At 44.0% G+C, this 18,251-nt stretch overlaps 2 protein-coding genes across 2 annotated transcripts in view; both read left to right on the forward strand.

The window, feature by feature from the left end:
* Positions 1-5,123: 5,123 nt before the first annotated feature.
* Positions 5,124-18,251, forward strand: part of dthd1 (death domain containing 1) — a gene marked incomplete at both ends in the record, with an annotated part of 161,466 nt that continues 148,338 nt past the window's right edge. Inside the window, 7 exons of the mRNA XM_083789594.1 lie at positions 5,124-5,301; positions 5,865-6,122; positions 7,505-8,054; positions 8,483-8,822; positions 9,408-9,587; positions 14,254-14,531; positions 16,604-16,762. Coding sequence (XP_083645720.1) covers positions 5,124-5,301; positions 5,865-6,122; positions 7,505-8,054; positions 8,483-8,822; positions 9,408-9,587; positions 14,254-14,531; positions 16,604-16,762 — 1,943 coding nt within the window. The remainder of the gene's footprint in view (positions 5,302-5,864; positions 6,123-7,504; positions 8,055-8,482; positions 8,823-9,407; positions 9,588-14,253; positions 14,532-16,603; positions 16,763-18,251) is intronic.
* LOC310875634 (large ribosomal subunit protein uL22m-like) lies at positions 11,134-11,781 on the forward strand (the record flags this gene model as incomplete). Its single annotated transcript, XM_083788922.1, has 1 exon — positions 11,134-11,781. One exon carries the CDS (start codon positions 11,134-11,136, stop codon positions 11,779-11,781), a length of 648 nt encoding a protein of 215 aa, XP_083645048.1.

Consider the following 18,251-nt stretch of genomic DNA (forward strand, 5'->3'; position numbering starts at 1 on the left):
AAAAAAGTATTTTCAAAAAAGTATTTTCAAAAAATATTTTCAAAAAATATTTTCAAAAAAATTAAAAAAAATTAAAAAAAATTAAAAAATTAAAAAAATTAAAAAAAATTAAAAAAATTAAAAAAAAATTTAAAAAATTTAAAAAAATGAAAAAATTGAAAAAAATGAAAAAAATTGAAAAAAATGAAAAAAAATGAAAAAAATGAAAACTTAATTTTTTTTTTTCTTTTTTACTTAAAAAGAAAAAACTTCAATTTTTTAGATTTTTTTTTTTTTTTTTACATTTAAAGAAAAACTTTAAAAACACTTCTACAACTTCCACATACTTTATTCTGCTTAAACTATAGTTTTTACACATTTTCATACTTTTTTTAACTTTTACTTCAGCTTTAATGCATTTTCTACTTTTCTTTACAATATGCTACAGTCCCGAAATTTTGATTATAGATTTAGAACACCAATGGTAACACCATTACTCCCCGAGTTTCAAACTTGACACGGCAATAACTTTATACAAAGCATTTTACGCGAGCCCACGCAGTTTCTACAGGAACTGCTTTCTAGTTATTATTATTATTTTTTTTTCACTGGAGTAGTCTTTATTTTGACGCTTTATACCTCCCACACTGTACGCTGTACGCACTTGAGCCATATGTCAAATTGACCGGAAAAATCGGGAATCGTGTGCTTGTATTTTGTTAAGAGAAATGTTGTATAGTTTAATTGATATGAATTTATTAGTGAATTAAATGTCCCCATTGACATGAATGGGAAAAGGCAAAAATTCACATAAAAGTATTTGTTCGTCGGAGACTGTAATCACTATAGTTACAAAACTTTTAGGGATAATTCAACATTATCCCTAAAATTATTTAACCCTAAAATTTTATCGGTCGGCCTCATGGTGGCGCTATAACAGCCCACTTTACCTTTTGGCTTATAACTCTTGAACCGTAGGTCGTAAAATCAAAATTATTTTTTCGCTGGATTCCTTGGGTCATGACGCATCTCCCCATATAGGCCACGCCCATTTCCGCCATGATAGATTTTCCGCCATTTTGAATTTTGTCCAAAACACACTTTTTGCTTTTCCTCCTACAGATTTTGTCCAAATCTCACAGAAATCGGCACACGTGATCTCTGGACCCATCCAATTAAAACTGAGCCGCAGAATTTTGAAAGTGCGTATCGTTCGGCCGTAATCGTCTTCCGAAGTTAGTAGGAGGGGCCTATATCACAAAAAATGCCATAAATCACGAACGGAATGTCCAATCCATCCCACATTTCAATCACATGTCCGGGGTGGTTCAATCAACCAAGTTCTAAAAGCAATTCCATTTTCATCCATAGGGGGCGCCGCAAATGCGAGAAATGTAACCGTGTGTCGCAAAAACATGAATTTCGGGGGTTAAATCCCCTCCGAATTACTTACGCATGATCTAAGGCGTGACTTGAAATTGTAATTGGCTGGCAATACTAGTGGGAGGGGCATATGTAAGCCACTGCGGCAACCACACTCTGCAATTTTTTTAAATTGCGAATTTTCTAGTTATAGTGAGAGTTGAGGGGGCCCAAGGGGCCTCTTTTGTTTGAGTGTGCTGGGTCGTTAGGCTACTACAACAAGAACAACAACAACAGATCCACCTGTTGGTGGCGCTGTAACTGGCCAATGTGAAAAGGGTGGGATCATATATTCCTCAGCCTAGTATGAAAGTCTGTGAAAGATTCCACGTAAATTGCACACTGCCTTCATGATTTGAGTCATTGTCAAAAATCCACCTGTTGGTGGCGCTCCTGTTCTCCTGTTGAAGTAGACCACTGGCCTATGAAATAATGCAGCTCCAATGTGAACTAACCTTTTGTTTTGTTTATTTAAAAAAAAACATGTACAAAGGCAATTTAAATAAATGTAAGCCACTTTAGCATATTTAATATAACAGAAATGCAATTAATATACGTGTAATGGCTCAATTGAATAACAACATTGCTGTAACTTGCATCAGTTGAGTCCCAGTTTCAATGTATTGATTTATAAACAGTATGCAGAATGAGTACATTTAATTCAAACAAATTAAGTACAACTCAATACAAAAACTGTGGACACTATGATGAAGCATTACACTTGTTTACAATAAGGTCCACCATTTTCAATTCATCAGAACATTTAGAGACTTACAATTATACACTTCTATATATAAATCAGGAATGATTGAATGTAATATGTCAGGTCATATCAAGTTAGTTTCAGCCTTCTAGTGGAATCTGATATTTCCTCTTGTACTGCTTATGGGTTAAAAATTGCATAATTATGTACCATAATATGACATAAGATTCAAGAATGCCCCGAAGATGTATAAGTTTGTAGTATAAGGATATAATGTATGATTTATTAATGTCATGATGGGTCAGAGTTTTGTTGTTTTTAACCCATTCTGACCGGGCACCCATTTTGGTGTTGGCATCATGTTATGCTTTAGCTATTGAAAAATAGCAGATCTACAAGCTCATATCGCGCCACCGAGTGGCGCGATACGAGCTTGTAGGTCTGCTATTTTTGAAAAATCGAAGAGCGACTGACATTTCTAGAATCTGATCTCAGGTCAGAATGGGTTAAATAAGTGTTAAATATCTCTCCATTGTGTTAGTGTTATCCTAACCATTGCTGCATTGTGTTTGTCCTGTAGGATTCTCCCTCTCTCCAGCTCTCTAAACAGAAAATACATTTTCAAATCAGGATACCAATTGTAATTGTCATATAGCTATGTGTTGTCTGTTTATTAATGTATTACCTGTTTACTTATCACATTGCTAAGTGCTTTGTATAATTCTGCTACAAAACACTGTCAAGGGTGCGTAAGAAATGCTATTAACCCATTCTGAACCGGCACCCATTTTGGTATTAGCATCATGTTATGCTTTAGCTATTGAAAAATAGCAGATCTACAAGCTCATATTGCGCCACCGAGTGGCGCGATACGAGCTTGTAGATCTGCTATTTTTGAATAATCGAAGAACGACTGACATTTTTAGAATCTGATCTCAGGTCAGAATGGATTAAATATGGCAATTATAAAGCGGCTTCCACCCTCATAATGTGCCACAACAAAACAGATCATTATCTCTACTCTCATGCTTCAGTTCCTTATAGTCTGAACGTTTATTTCAGCCAGCCAGCCAGAATAACTCTATACAAAGTCTAATTCGATTAACTTGAGAATTGTGTCAAAACATCTGCTTTGATATTTACAGTATGCAAATGAGTACACATTGTGGACTTAACCATGATTTATACTTATTTGTGTGTGGGTGGCGGTGGCTCAGGGGTAGAGTGCCTGGATGGTAACCGTAAGGTTGCCAGTTCGAACCCTGTGGGCTCCCCCAGAGTTACTGTCGAAGTGTCCTTGAGCAAGACACTGAACCCCTAATTGCTCCCGATGTGCTGGTTGGTGCCTTGCATGGTTTCTGCTGCCATCGGTGTATGAATGTGTGTGTGAATGGGTGAATGCAATGCACAATCTCTGTAAAGCGCCTTGGATAAAGGCGCTATATAAATGCACCATTTACCATTTACCATTCACAACAATAGCACAAGTAGGCCCTATATAGCTTTACAAGCCCATAACGCATTGTGCTAATTGTGACATTTACAGTATATTTATAAATGCACATTAAGATTTGAGAAAACAGCTAAATTATTAACAGATTGCTTATTATGTCAGTTTGATACTGATAGAAAACAATGCTTAAAAAAATGTAGGAATGTATTCTTTAAGAGCCATTTCTCACCACACACCTTTCAGATTTTAGACCCCATATCCCAGTGGCAGCTCCATGTTGTGATTGCCTAGTATTGTCTGGCAATAATTCATTGTGAAACACCAATGTGAGGCGACGTGAAATCGTATATCACACTTCTGTTTGATGGTGCACAAAATGTATTTATTTTTGTATAATTATGATTTGCCATAATTATTTACAGAATGCCGTTTTTTTACTGTAAAGTCAATGGTTCTATGACGTACATTATGATTGATCGCCGTTCTATTTTTGACCGATTCGTTTGACAAGAGGGGGCTTAAGGTTTAAGAGCTGTCATGTTTTTACTATGTGCTTGTAAAAGGTGCTATAAAGAGAGTGACAGTATAGGGATGAGAGAGATGTCTGGAGGACAGCAGTTTTTCTTCCTTTGAATCCTTCAGACTGGCCAGTCTTTTGTCTCCCCCTGCCACGCCCCCCCTGGGGGGGGTCTCCTTGGCAACATGCTTTACTGCTGCCTGGCACTGCTGTAAATACAGCATTGGCTCCTGTAAACCACGATAGCACAGTGGTCACAGTCAATGGCAAGGACATACAATCAGTGTGCAAGCAAGGCTTGGAGAGACTGCAGCTTCTAGTATGACTTAACCCAGGACGAGAAACACAAAGGTGGACGACAGATTTTTCTTTCTATTCGTTAAATTGTACAGTCAGAGATTCCCTGGTGTTGAACATGCGTGGCTTACTTGTGAATCTCCATTTCTATATCCAACTTCATTAAACTAGCTATTTGTTTTCTTTTGCCATTAAGGGAAACACAGGCTAGATTGAATACTACTGCTTGAGACTATGGTCCACTCTGAAGTCTCTGATGTACTGTAAGTGATTTGTTGTTGTTGTTGTTGTTGATGATGTTGCTGAACGCTCATTAGGAGCTTTAAAGGTTTCGTGACATTCATTTTCATTAATTTCTCGTTTTTCTTTTAGGTTTTATGACCTCAATTACACCCACACAACCTGAACTTTGAACATTCCGTGATCGATTGTCTGTGGTCCTGGGGTTTAGTAAACTCTGTGTTCTGAAGCCTTTTGAGCTGCAATGAAAACAGGCCAAATCCCACAACAGTGACATCGGCTGGAAAATTGTTATGTCATAATATGGGATTTGTGGACTGTTACATCACAGTCCACAAGCAAATCAGAGTTTGAGACGAATTATTCAGAAAACCCCAGACCACAGAAAAATCTACTGAATGTTCAAAGTTCAGGTTTTTTGGGTGCAACTGAGCTCAGAAAACCTTAAAAAAAACAAATAATAATTACAAAAACCTATGTTTTTTATTTTTAATGTCACCAGACCTTTAAGGATGGATGGCGATGATGGGTCTCAGCATTGCAGAGATGGAGAAGAGCACAGAATCCTCGGCCAGTTGGTTGAAACCCTCCTGGAGCTTCAGGGAGCTATGAGATGCTCCCAGCAGCAGCGTCACAGCAGCAGAGCTGCAGACACAACAAGACACAGAGGAGGAGGAGGAGGAGAAGCATGTGACAGAGGGCCCATCATCACAATCACAGCGGGGGACACAACAAGAGCACTGTGGTCACCACCACCACCACCAGAAAACGGTGCTCAGTCTGTCAAATAGAGTGTTGTCTGATCCTTCACATATATTATCTTCAGAGTATGAGCTGTTATACCCTCTGGTATAGACGCTACAGAGCGTGTCGTTGCAAGAGCAACCGCTTCAAACTTTCTTTTGTTCCCACTTCAATTGTTCTACTAAACAACCGCCACATAGTTCATAGTTCTTAGTGGGGAAGGGACTTCTTGACCTTCATCAGTTATTTATTGCACCTACTACTGTGATTGTGTACTATAAACTGTGAATACACTTTTTTATATTATATACCTTCTCTTATTGCAACTTGCACTTCTTTTGTGATACTCTTGTGACTTGTACTTTGCTGCTACTGTGTATTGTCTTTTTTGTATTGTCTGTCTGTTTTAAAAAGCGTTGATGTATGTACTAATGCACTTTTGCCCAAGACAAATTTCCCCTTGTGGGACAATAAAGTATATCTCATCATCTCATCATCACCACCACCAGCACCAGCAAAGGAGACGGCAAGAAGTGAAAGAAGGACAGTGGAAGAAGGAATAAACATAGGGAGCACCGACGGAGGCTCTAAACAGAGCGAGTGTGAGCAGCGCGTGCTGAGACTGCTGAGGGAACTGTGTGTCCTACACTCAGACAGAGTGGCAGCCTGGAGACAAGCTGCTGTTGCTGGAGGCCCGGCCTGGACGTCTGCTCCTCCTCTGTGTCCACCAGAGGGCCAACACCAGCAGGAGGAGCAAAATGTGACAGGTAATAGTCCCATGTGAAAGCTTGTGTGCTGTTTGAAAAGCAAACAGTATAACATCTAAAATGTTGTCATGGCATGCCAAGAGAGGCGTGGATTGTCTTGTTTGCATAATACTACTGTGTCTCTCTCCGTCTCGGGGGGGAGATGGACCGAGATAGACTTGATTTAAAAAGCGATAATATGAGTAGATAGGCCTACACAGTGGTGGCCAAATTAAGTAAACAATCCCAGAGTCGTATACTTGCTTTAAAATAATAATAATAATAATAATACTTATGTAATCAAAAGTACATTTTCTTAAGTCATTGCTACCTATATTCTTTGCAACTTTCTGAAAACACCTACCGGTAGTAACCTTGTAGAACCACTATGGTATACACAAAGCCTACTCATAAATGCAATTCCACGCGCACACGCACACGCACGCACGCACGCACGCACGCACGCACGCACGCACGCACGCACGCACGCACGCACGCACGCACGCACGCACGCACGCACGCACGCACGCACGCACGCACGCACGCACGCACGCACGCACACACACACACACACACACACACACACACACACACACACACACACACACACACACACACACACACACACACACACACACACACACACACACACACACACACACTAAAGGTGAATGCACTTGCAGTTGATAGAAGTGATTTGTTGTGAATGACTCCTACCGTTCTGTATTGTCTATCTAATAAGAATCATTGGCATACTAAGTCTGGCAATAGTAAGAGGCATATCAAGGCTTACAGTGCCATGTAAATACCATAGTTCAGTAGCCTACTTCTCTTCTATTCAACTTTTGCATGATACATTGTACATTTCCCATGGCATGGTATGCTCAATATTCAATTTCAACATATTATGTTCTTTGTGAAGTTTTTTTTTTAATAATTCCTTTACTAACTAAAATTAGACTGCAGAATAATGTAGTGGAGTGTCCTATATTGCTTATAGTCTTACGTGAAAGTAATATTTCGAAATGATTTAACCCATTTTCTACGGGAACCCCTTTTGGTGTCAGCATCACGTTATGCTTTAGCTATTTAAAAATAGCAGATCTACAAGCTCATAGCGCGCCACCGAGTGGCGCGCTACGAGCTTGTAGGTCTGCTATTTTTTGAAAAATCGAAGAACGACTGACATTTTTAGAATCTGATCTCAGGTCAGAATGGGTTAATCAGACCAGTGTGTGTCCAGTGGAAACCTCGTATGAATCAGATCTCAGGTCAGAATGGGTTAATATTCATTATGTTCGTGGAGAAACAATGGTGGTCTAATCACTCTATTAGTATTAGTATTAGTATTAGTCTAAGTTCAGCTTTTTGTCCTGTTCTTTTTGTGCTTCCACATCATTTAGAAACTGAAAGCCCGTGCTGCTCCTCGGACCACTTCACCCGTACCTTCCTGGGAGTCCTGGGCGACATAGGGAGCATCGTGGACAGACTGGACCACATCTGCACCAAGCTGGACGGGGCCATGTCCACGTCAGACACCCAGGAGGCCATGGCCTTGGCCGCGCAAGTAGATCCAACGTGCACAACGGAGGAGGAAGCCCTCACAACATCTCAGGGAACCAGTGGCTCTGAATCCTCAAGCCCTGACCCAACGACACCCGACTCTCCCTCTGAGCCTCTCGGGTTCTCGGGTCGTCGTGAGCAGGACGGCGGAGATGGAGACGAAGACATCGAAAGCCACACAAAGCCAGCACTACTCTCTCAAAGGTCACTCGACGTCGAGGAGAAAATGTCCAATTCTAGCTCGGGACGATCTGAATGCAGCGGTTCAACAACAGAGGTCAGACCCGTCGGTGATGTTGAACAGCAGCCCGTTTCCCCAGAAGCCATCGCAGTCTTCCCGCAGGAGGAGACCAATGAAGATGAGAGAAAGAGTGAATGGGTGACTGTGGGGTGAGTAACGGAATCACAGTCTCTGTTCAACTATATCAGTTTTTAAGCCATTCTGACCTGAGATCAGATTCATACGAGGTTTCCGCCGGACACACACTGGTCTGATGAACCCATTCTGACCTGAGATCAGATTCTAAAAATGTCAGTCGCTCTTCGATTTTTCAAAAATAGCAGACCTACAAGCTCATATCGCGCCACTCGGTGGCGCGATATGAGCTTGTAGATCTGCTATTTTTCAATAGCTAAAGCATAACATGATGCTGACACCAAAATGGGTGCCCGGTCAGAATGGGTTATGGTAAAAATGAATGGCATATAGATTCATAAAATATTATCCTTGACAGATTATAATATCACACACAAAAACATTATTTGTGGGATTGACAATAATACTCAACTCTATTCTGTAATGATCACGTCTGCTATAGACTCCCGGGGCGCCTGGAGGGCGGCCGAGCAGACGTACCAGACGCGTGCTACGTCACGGCTCCCGGGCACGTGGCCCACGTCATGTCGTGCGACGTGGTCGACGCGCTGAGCTCCGTGATGGTGACGGCGGGCTCCGGCGAGGAGCTGGTCAGCAGGGTGGTCAGGGTCAGCGTTCCAGACGGAGCCCTGCATGTCCGCTTCCCGGTCACCGTCATCGTGCCTTTCCAGGCACGTTACCGCGGGAACTACCGGGACGTCGTGGTCAAGGTGGTCGACGGGGAGAGGAGAGCAAACTGCATCGCGCCCGCGTCGACGGAGGGCACCTACGGAGGGCACAGGGTACAGAGTGCTCCGTCACAGTTTCAGATATACAAGGGGATTGATTGGTGTATCTGATGTGGATTCATGAATATTATGTCAAAAACAACACCGAAAAAATGCACCCTTGTGGCTTATATTTGGTGTAATATGTCGCACACGGAAAATAGCAGATCTACTATTTTCAGTGCACGACATCCTTGTCATGTCATCTTCACACTAGAGTTGAATAACACTGAGGATTTCAATTCATCAATTTGTAAAAATGATGAATTTAGAACCTATTTATTCCATTCTGACCGGGCACCCATTTTGGTGTTAGCATCATGTTATGCTTTAGCTATTTAAAAATAGCAGATCTACAAGCTCATATCGCGCCACCGAGTGGCGCGATATGAGCTTGTAGGTCTGCTATTTTTGAAAAATCGAAGAGCGACTGACATTTTCAGAATCTGATCTCAGGTCAGAATGGGTTAATCAGACCAGTGTGTGTCCAGTGGAAACCTCGTATGAATCTGATCTCAGGTCAGAATGGGTTATTCAAGTGTGTGTGTGTGTGTGTGTGTGTGTGTGTGTGTGTGTGTGTGTGTGTGTGTGTGTTGTCAGGGCTCCTTTGCGGAGGTGAGAGTGTACACCCTGGGTGTGTTCGCGGTGGTCTCCTGCCTCCGAAGGGAGAACTACACCGTCCCCAGGAAGGGTCTGTCTCTCAAACTGCCCATGGACCCCCGCGTCTGTCTGGACTACCTCCCAGGATGCTTCACTGCCCCTGTGGTGGCCCAGTCAATGGTAGGGCATCTATCTGGTCAATGATGTGCACTCGTGCAAGAAAAGAAAAATCACACCTGTGTGAAGTGAGCCGTGCAACTGTATACCGGGTGGGGGTCCCCGCAACATCTAGACCCCCCAGGAACGCGCCCATGAAGGGGGGCAGCCCGGTTTCCGAAACGTGTGTGTGTGTGTGTGTGTGTGTGTGTGTGTGTGTGTGTGTGTGTGTGTGTGTATCACCCTGTGTATTGCATACATTTTTGTGTTTGAACACAAAATGCATTTTGAGAACGCACACATTTGTGCTGCCCCCCCCCCACACACAATAATTCTACAGTTGTGGCCCCCGGCCTAATCTAGTTGAATACCCCTGACATAGAGTAAGGGCTGTTACGTGACACTCACAACTACGTCGCATGCCCATAAGAGATCTCTGTATCTGTCATTCCATGTCGATGTTATGCCCATATATGGAGATCCCTGATACCATCAGTATTATGCCCATATATGGTCATAACACAGGCTTAGGTCTGAGTCATAGGTATGCCGGCCAGCCCTCCCATTATCATACAGTAGGATGTAGGGCTGACCTCGATTAGTCGAATAGTCGACTAATCGATCGGAACGGGTCTCAGTCGACTGACCACCTCTTAGTCGACTTTTTTTTATTTTTTTGCCCCAAAACATTTTATATAAAAATACAATATTTAGAAAAATATACAAAAATATTGTATTATTCCACTAGGTCTGTGGGGGACATAAACACATTTGAACATTCTGACTGTTCAAATCCCTAATGTGCATGTGGAGTGTGTCTGCCTGTGTGGCAATGTGCCACTGCCTGTGACTTGAATCGCACAGTGTGCTGGCCTGATAGACTCCAGAATCTCAATCTCACCTGCTGTGCTCAATCTAGCTAATGACAAGCCTCTCAGTTGTTAAAAAAAATGATTTGAACAGTCAGAATGTTCAAATGTGTTTATGTCCCCCATATACCTAGTGGAATAATACAATATTTTTGTATATTTTTGTAAATATTGTATTTTTATATACATTTTTTTTTGCTTAGTCGACTATTAGTCGACTAACAGCTAATTTATTCATCTATCAGTCGACTATACAAATCCTTAGTCGGGGACAGCCCTATTAGGATGTTGATAACTGGCCTACTCAAGTGCAAGTGAGGAACAATGAAAGTTGGGAATGCGTGCCCACGCGGTTATTCAATACACATCGTACCCATTGTCAGAGTACGGAAGTACGGACGGACAGACGGACGGACGGACGGCAAAATGTGTCCGTCCCTTTTGTGCCCATATATGGAGCTCCCTGATGTCATCAGGCATATCAGTCTGACCAATCTCCTTATAATACCTTGATGTCACCAATTTGATGTCACAGTACTGATGTCATAGACTGGTGTATAGACTCCATATTTGGGCATGCCCCGACACGGAACTCCATTTAGGGGCATAAGGACAGACACATACAGAGATCACCACGTATACCGGCATAAAGGTGAGAACAAAAAGCCAAACGTCACTTTGTGTCGCAGAAATAAAGCAACATGGCGACGGCTGTGACAGGCGGCGGCGGCGGCGCTGTGATGTTTCTCAGGAGTGTTGCCGAGCGGGCGTTCCCAAGGTTGGCGGCCGTCGGCGGCGTTGGCCGTCACCACGCGGCGTCACGTCTCCTCCACACCAGCAGCTCCCTGGACGTGATGAAGAACTGGGACAGAAAGAACCTCCAGATGTTCCCTCCTCAGCGGCCGGACGAGCCGCGCAGAGCGGCGGAGGTCCACCACTGTCGGCGGCAGATCAAATACAGCACGGATAAGATGTGGTACCTGGCCACGCTGATCCGGGGCATGAGCATCGACGGCGCCGTCGCGCAGCTGGAGTTCAACGACAAGAAGGGAGCCAAGATCATGAAGGAGGTGCTCCTGGAAGCCCAGGAGATGGCCGTCCGGAACCACAACGTGGAGTACAGGTCCAACCTGCACGTGGCGGAGTCCTACTCCAGGAAAGGGAAGTACCTGAAGCGGATCCGGTACCACGGCAGAGGGAGGTTCGGCGTCATGGACAAGGTGTACTGTCACTACTTCGTCAAGCTGGTGGAGGGACCTCCGCCCGCGCCGGAGGAGCGCAGCAGCCTCCAACAGGCCCAGGAGTACGTCCAGGGCCTACGGAACCGCACCGTCATACACGGCCTGTAGGCCTACGGAACCGTACCGTCATACACGGCCTGTAGGATGGCCTGTAGGAGGCCTACGGAACCGCACCATCATACACGGCCTGTAGGAGGCCTGTAGGAGGCCTACGGAACCGCACCATCATACACGGCCTGTAGGATGGCCTGTAGGAGGCCTGTAGGAGGCCTGTAGGAGGCCTACGGAACCGTACCGTCATACACGGCCTGTAGGATGGCCTGTAGGAGGCCTGTAGGAGGCCTGTAGGAGGCCTACGGAACCGTACCGTCATACACGGCCTGTAGGATGGCCTGTAGGAGGCCTGTAGGAGGCCTGTAGGAGGCCTACGGAACCGTACCGTCATACACGGCCTGTAGGATGGCCTGTAGGAGGCCTGTAGGAGGCCTACGGAACCGTACCGTCATACACGGCCTGTAGGACGCGTGTTTGTGTGTGTGTAGCCTTATACAGTATGTGTACTCGTGGGGTCAAATATGACAATGTGAACAATTTACAATTACAATTACAATTTAGGCATTTAGCAGACGCTCTTAAGCAAGAACAAAAGCATGGGAATACATCACATAAAAGCATTTATCATGAAACATGCGTAAGCTAAGAAAGTAACAGTGGAATATCTATATAATGAAACTATACATACACTATACATATAAACTATACATATTTACTACTATGCTATACATATGTACTATGGCGTGCTATGACTATATACAATACAATTATAGTGCTGTCTACATAACATGCTATAAGTCTGTGTCAAATGCCATCTAAGGGGTTAGGGTAAGTGCTATGGGCCATGATGGAGTCTGAAAAGGTGGGTTTTCAGACTATGGCGGAAGATTGGGAGTGATGCTGCAGTTCTGACTGCAATGGGAAGTGCATTCCACAGTTTTGGAGCCAGAAGGGAGAAGAGTTTGGGACGTGTGGAGCGTTGTTGTCCCGGCGTTTTTAGTGAGGGTACTTCCAGTTTCCCTGCGTTAGCTGATCTGAGTGCGCGGGAGGGTTTGTAGGGTTCAATCATACTTGCAAGATATGGGGGAGCCATACCTTTGGTTGCTTTGAAATAAGGACACGCACATGTGCAAGTACATTTTCTATGAACTCATTGCTGCCTATACTGTATATATTCTTTGCAATGAATTTTCAGAACCTGTAATAACCTTCTGAAAACACCTGATGAATGCACTGATTTGCTTGTAGAACCACCATATAGTGGTTCTACTGTACAAGCAAATCAGTGCATAGTATATGGTGTACACAAAGTCACAAAGCCTACTGTACACCTAATCTTCAGCATAAAAATGCAATTCAAAAGGCACGTACACACACACACACACACACACACACACACACACACAGTGATTATACTACGAAAAAATAATTGTGATTAGCTGAAATAATTGCGATCAGGTGATTTTGTATTAATTGTATAGGTTGGGAGCCCTGCATAAAATGGTACGCACACAAGGCATTCTGACAAGGTCACCGGCGTATATGATGGTATTATATATTAATATGTCTTAGGTGGCATAGTACAGTAAGTACTGCGCCAGTGCTTCCAAACTTTTCCCCCTTTCTTTTTACATTTCTGCTCATGCTACGTAAGTCACACGATACAATAGTGGAACTATTGACTACTAAGATCCAGTGTACTGTAGTGCCAGTCAATAAATGTACAAGCTGGAGAATAATTAGGAACTAATTGAGTGCTGTATGTTTGCTTTCTCATGGGATATTCTTTCCATTTCATGTAACGGTTGTGCCTGTATTAACACTTGTTGCCCCTCTGGCAGTGACTAAACCTGCTGAATCCGTTTCTGTGATAAAAAACAAACATTTTCGATAAAATGGATAGCATGGATGCATAATAGTAATGTTAGTTTATTTGCAGTACCACCTGTCAACGATATGCCAGGTTGGGGCGGCGGTGGCTCAGGGGTAGAGTGGCTGGATGGTAACCGTATAAGGTTGCCAGTTCGAACCCTGTGGGCTCCCCCAGAGTTAGTGTCGAAGTGTCCTTGAGCAAGACACTGAACCCCTAATTGCTCCCGATGTGCTAGTTGGTGGCGCCTTGCATGGTTTCCGCTGCCATCGGTGTATGAATGGGTGAATGTAATGCACAATCTCTGTAAAGCGCCTTGGATAAAGGCGCTATATATAAATGCACCATTTACCAGGTTGAAACTGATTAAACAACTTAACCCATTCTGAACGGGCACCAATTTTGGTGTCGGCATCATGTCGTGCTTTAGCTATTGAAAAATAGCAGATCTACAAGCTCATATCGCGCCACCGAGTGGCGCGATACAAGCTTGTAGGTCTGCTATTTTTGAAAAATCGAAGAACAACTGTGACATTTTTAGAATCTGATCTCAGGTCAGAATGGGTTCATCAGGACCAGTGTGTGTCCGGCGGGAAACCTCGTATGAATCTGATCTCAGGTCAGAATGGGATAATCTAATCTTATCTCCGCCTCAGATCCAGCCAGTGGACGCAGCCCTCCTGTCCAGCGTCAAGTCCAGGAGTGACGCGTACCCGTGGGTGGTCTCCACCAGCCCCCTCCTCTACCTCACCCACCCTTCCTCACAGCCCCTGCGCCGGGCCCTCACTCTCACCCTGCCCTGCCCCCCCGATCCTGACCCCAAGAAGAAGAAGGGGGCGGGGCAAGGAGGGGAGGAGTCAGAACAGCACATCATTGCCCGGCCGTTCAGTGCCGCCGCGCCACCACGGGACACGCCCACTTCGCTCAGGCTGAGGTAAAAAAAAAAGAAGAAAAAAAATAATAACATCATATCATATTTTGCATATTTTAAAGGGACACTTCACCCTTTTTGCAAAAAAATATATGTTAATGACGTTTAGAAGCTTTAGAACACTTTCCTGGAGATCTTTATGTGTGTAATATGTGGTTTTAGATATTCTAGATTGTAGCAGTGAGCCTGTTGTCTCTGATGTCATGGACACTGGGCTCACTTCCTTCCTGGACTACATGTTGTCTCAGTAAGACAGCTCTCCCCCTATCCACAAGGAGGAGCAGTGCACCAAAGAATTATGGGAATTGTAGTCCAGGAAGGTAGTGAGACCAGTGTCCATGACATCAGAGACAACAGGCTCACTGCTACAATCTAAAATAACTAAAACCACATATTACACACATAAATACCCCCAGGAAAGTGATCTAAAGCTTCTAAACGTCATATATTTTTTTTGCAAAAAGGGTGAAGTGTCCCTTTAACTTTTTCGTTGTCTTTCCCGGAATGAATGCCCTACTTTCTCGTAAAAAAGTAGCAAAAACAAAAAAAAGCACAAAAGTAGCAAAAAATAGCAAATCTACAACTCACTAGTGAGCTTGTAGATTTGCTATTTTCGGTATAGTTTTGTGGATCTGAGCCAAGACCAAGATCCAGAGATTCATTTAATAATGCACAGGTAGCTGGAGACGAGATCCAGAGATTTGATGAATTTGCCTTAATCCAGAGTTTTACAAAATATGAATGTGAATTTGTTGCGTGCATGCTCGTTACGTGCACACGCCCGTGACTCACCAGACCTGGATTCTGTTTAGCTTTTTTTTTACACTTGCGTTGTTGTGCCCCTATTCAACAGACCTGGAGGAAACACTTCACGTTTGCAAGGCCCTTAAAGCTGCCATTTCTGTATATATTTTTAAAATATCTTTACATTAATTGTTTTTATTTCCTTTTCTGCTAAGCAACATACGTTAAACAATATGTTTAGATGATTTCTATTTATATTAGGATAGGAGGCTCCACTTCCGCTTTATATTTTACTCATGATAGAGCTTCCGTTGCTCCAGACTGTATGATGGAAGCATTTGAAAATGGCGAGAAGCAACAGTCCGGCAACGCGAGACTAATGCGAAGCTACGAAGCAGCCACGATGCGTGAAGCTGATGTTGTGCTATTACTAAAAAAACGATTTAAAATAAAGGGATTTAAGATCATTAAAGCTGGGCTTGTTGCCTGAGTCCAGTGCATTGTGTCAAGTTCCGATCCAGGACTTTGTCACACTTCTCCATGATCTTCGCCGATAGAAGTCCATGTATAGAAGTCAAGAGCCACCATTTTGACTGCAGGCCCCATCAAGTGAGCGGAGTTGTTGCAACTCTCCTTCAATGACTCTGGTTTTGCCTGCCGTCTGAACGCACCATAACCCGCCAGCCAGCGGCGACATGTGACGTGTCTCAGTCACGTCCCGTTTCAGCACATCGCTGTGGCGTGAAACTCAACTGTGTAACTCAACTCAACGAGTGTAAAATTAAGCAATAAGCCACGAGAGGTCTCAGGTTACCGGGTATTTTACACTGCCTGGGAGCGTAGGCTTCTACCTCCCAGCCAGTGTAAAATACCCGGTAAGCTGGGGCCTCGAGTGGCTTATTGCTTTTCTAAAACGGTTTCAAACATATAGCAATATTAAAACTATTAAATTCACAAAAGTAGCTACACTTTGTGCCACCAGAGCGAGCGACCCAGAGCCAAAACACTTCCTTGTTTTGCTCAAGGTTTTGCTCCGCAAGTAGGCTATGTGACGGGAGAATAGCGCTTGATGTATTTACGGGGCTGCCTGGAGCCACACATTCACAGTCATATGAGCCGGGCGGTGCTTAGACGCCCGCACGGCATGTGTTTGTAAAGCAATCAAGCGCTCCCCTTCCCCGGTTCAGCTACAAGGCTGCAGTTTGATACAAAGTGATTGAAGGAGTGGGTTATCGGTGAAATTTACACCGTTCACGTGACGGTAACCAGCCAATCAGAATGAAGTATTGGGACTACCCGTTTTAGAAAATGAGAAATAACTCCTCTTTCAGAACTCTGAGTGCCTCCGTGAAGACCCGCAGGCAGACGGCCAATGAGCTGCTGCTGCTGCTGGCCCGGAAGGAGGACCAGTGGAGCGTCCTGGAGAAGGTGGCGGTCAGGAACGTGCAGAACGGACTGGTGTCCTTTGAGCTGACAGAGAGCTATGGCAGGTGATTATTAGAGCGCCCCTCACTTCACACAGGTGTGATTTTCTTTAACCCATTCTGACCTGAGATCAGATTCATACGAGTTTTCCGCCGGACACACACTGGTCTGATGAACCCATTCTGACCTGAGATCAGATTCTAAAAAATGTCAGTCGTTCTTCGATTTTTCAAAAAATAGCAGACCTACAAGCTCGTATCGCGCCACTCGGTGGCGCGATATGAGCTTGTAGATCTGCTATTTTTCAATAGCTAAAGCATAACATGATGCCGACACCAAAATGGGTGCCCGATCAGAATGGGTTAAAAGCTGGGATTCCTGGTATTCAACCCCTCAAAACCCACACTACCTCAACCGTATGGTTTGTCAGTGGTTCTGGTTTTTCAAACTTTTTCATGTCAAGGACCCCCACATTTATATGTACAGTACAGGCTGCAGAGGCCTATCTGAAAATATTTTGTGCTAGGGACCCTCAGAAGAGAAGGTTTACGTAATACTTACAGTAGCCTACATCAACCGAATGCTTTATGTAAACTCCTTAGTAAAGCTGGTTGACAATCTGTGTCAAGCAGCAGCATTTCCTATTTCAACTTGCACTGGCGCTCGCCTTCAATCATGAATGATATCATTGTCTCCACCAGGCCGAAGGCATGGGGAGAGAGTATGTTTTGCACTCCGTCCGTCCGTCCGTCCGTCCGTCCGTCCGTCCGTCCGTGTGTGTCCGTGACCAGCTAATCTCGGCCACCGTTAACCCGGTCGATGCCACATTTTGCACACACACTCCCTGGATGCCAACGATGAACCTCTGCCCCAAACTTTCCAGAACGGCCTGTTATAGCGCCACCAGGAGGCCGCTTTGTGCAAAACAAGTTTTTGCACAGTACACCTACAGATTTTGTCCAAACATCGCGCAAATTGGTACACAGTCTCTCTAGAGCCATTCAACGAAACCAGTCTTTCAGATTTCTCAGACTCCATCCTGATTGGTTAAGATTGGCTTCCAAAGTTCACAGGAGTGCTCAGTTTCAAACAAAATGCTGCAAATCATGAACACATCGCGTGATTTCCGTGAAATTGTGCACCCACATTCCCACTAGGCCGAGGACGAAATGCCACATGAACAATTTCAACTCAGCCTCAAGGTGGCGCTATAACTGGCCGAAAAGTGTTTTTACCTCTAACTGCACGGATCTGTGGATAACCTGGTGGAGACCTGTGCCCGGAAGGGCACTTTTTCTAGTTTGCCTTGATTCCTTCATCTGAGCTCAGCGAGGAATAGAGGATTAAGTAGTAAAGGGACAGTTAATCGTCCAATCTTGGCGAAATGTCTCGCTCCAGTACAGAAATTGACAAGGTTTAACGTAGACATTAATTTGCCAAACACCTCATAGTTTAGTCTCACAAAGAGGACATACGATGGGTGGAGTGGAGGAGGTGATTGCATGCCTTCAATTTGAATGTTTAACATGTAATATTCAAGGAGAAAAGCAGAAG

This window comes from Protomyctophum parallelum, assembly GCF_964188405.1.
Source record: "Protomyctophum parallelum genome assembly, chromosome: 18".
Classification (NCBI taxonomy): domain Eukaryota; kingdom Metazoa; phylum Chordata; class Actinopteri; order Myctophiformes; family Myctophidae; genus Protomyctophum; species Protomyctophum parallelum.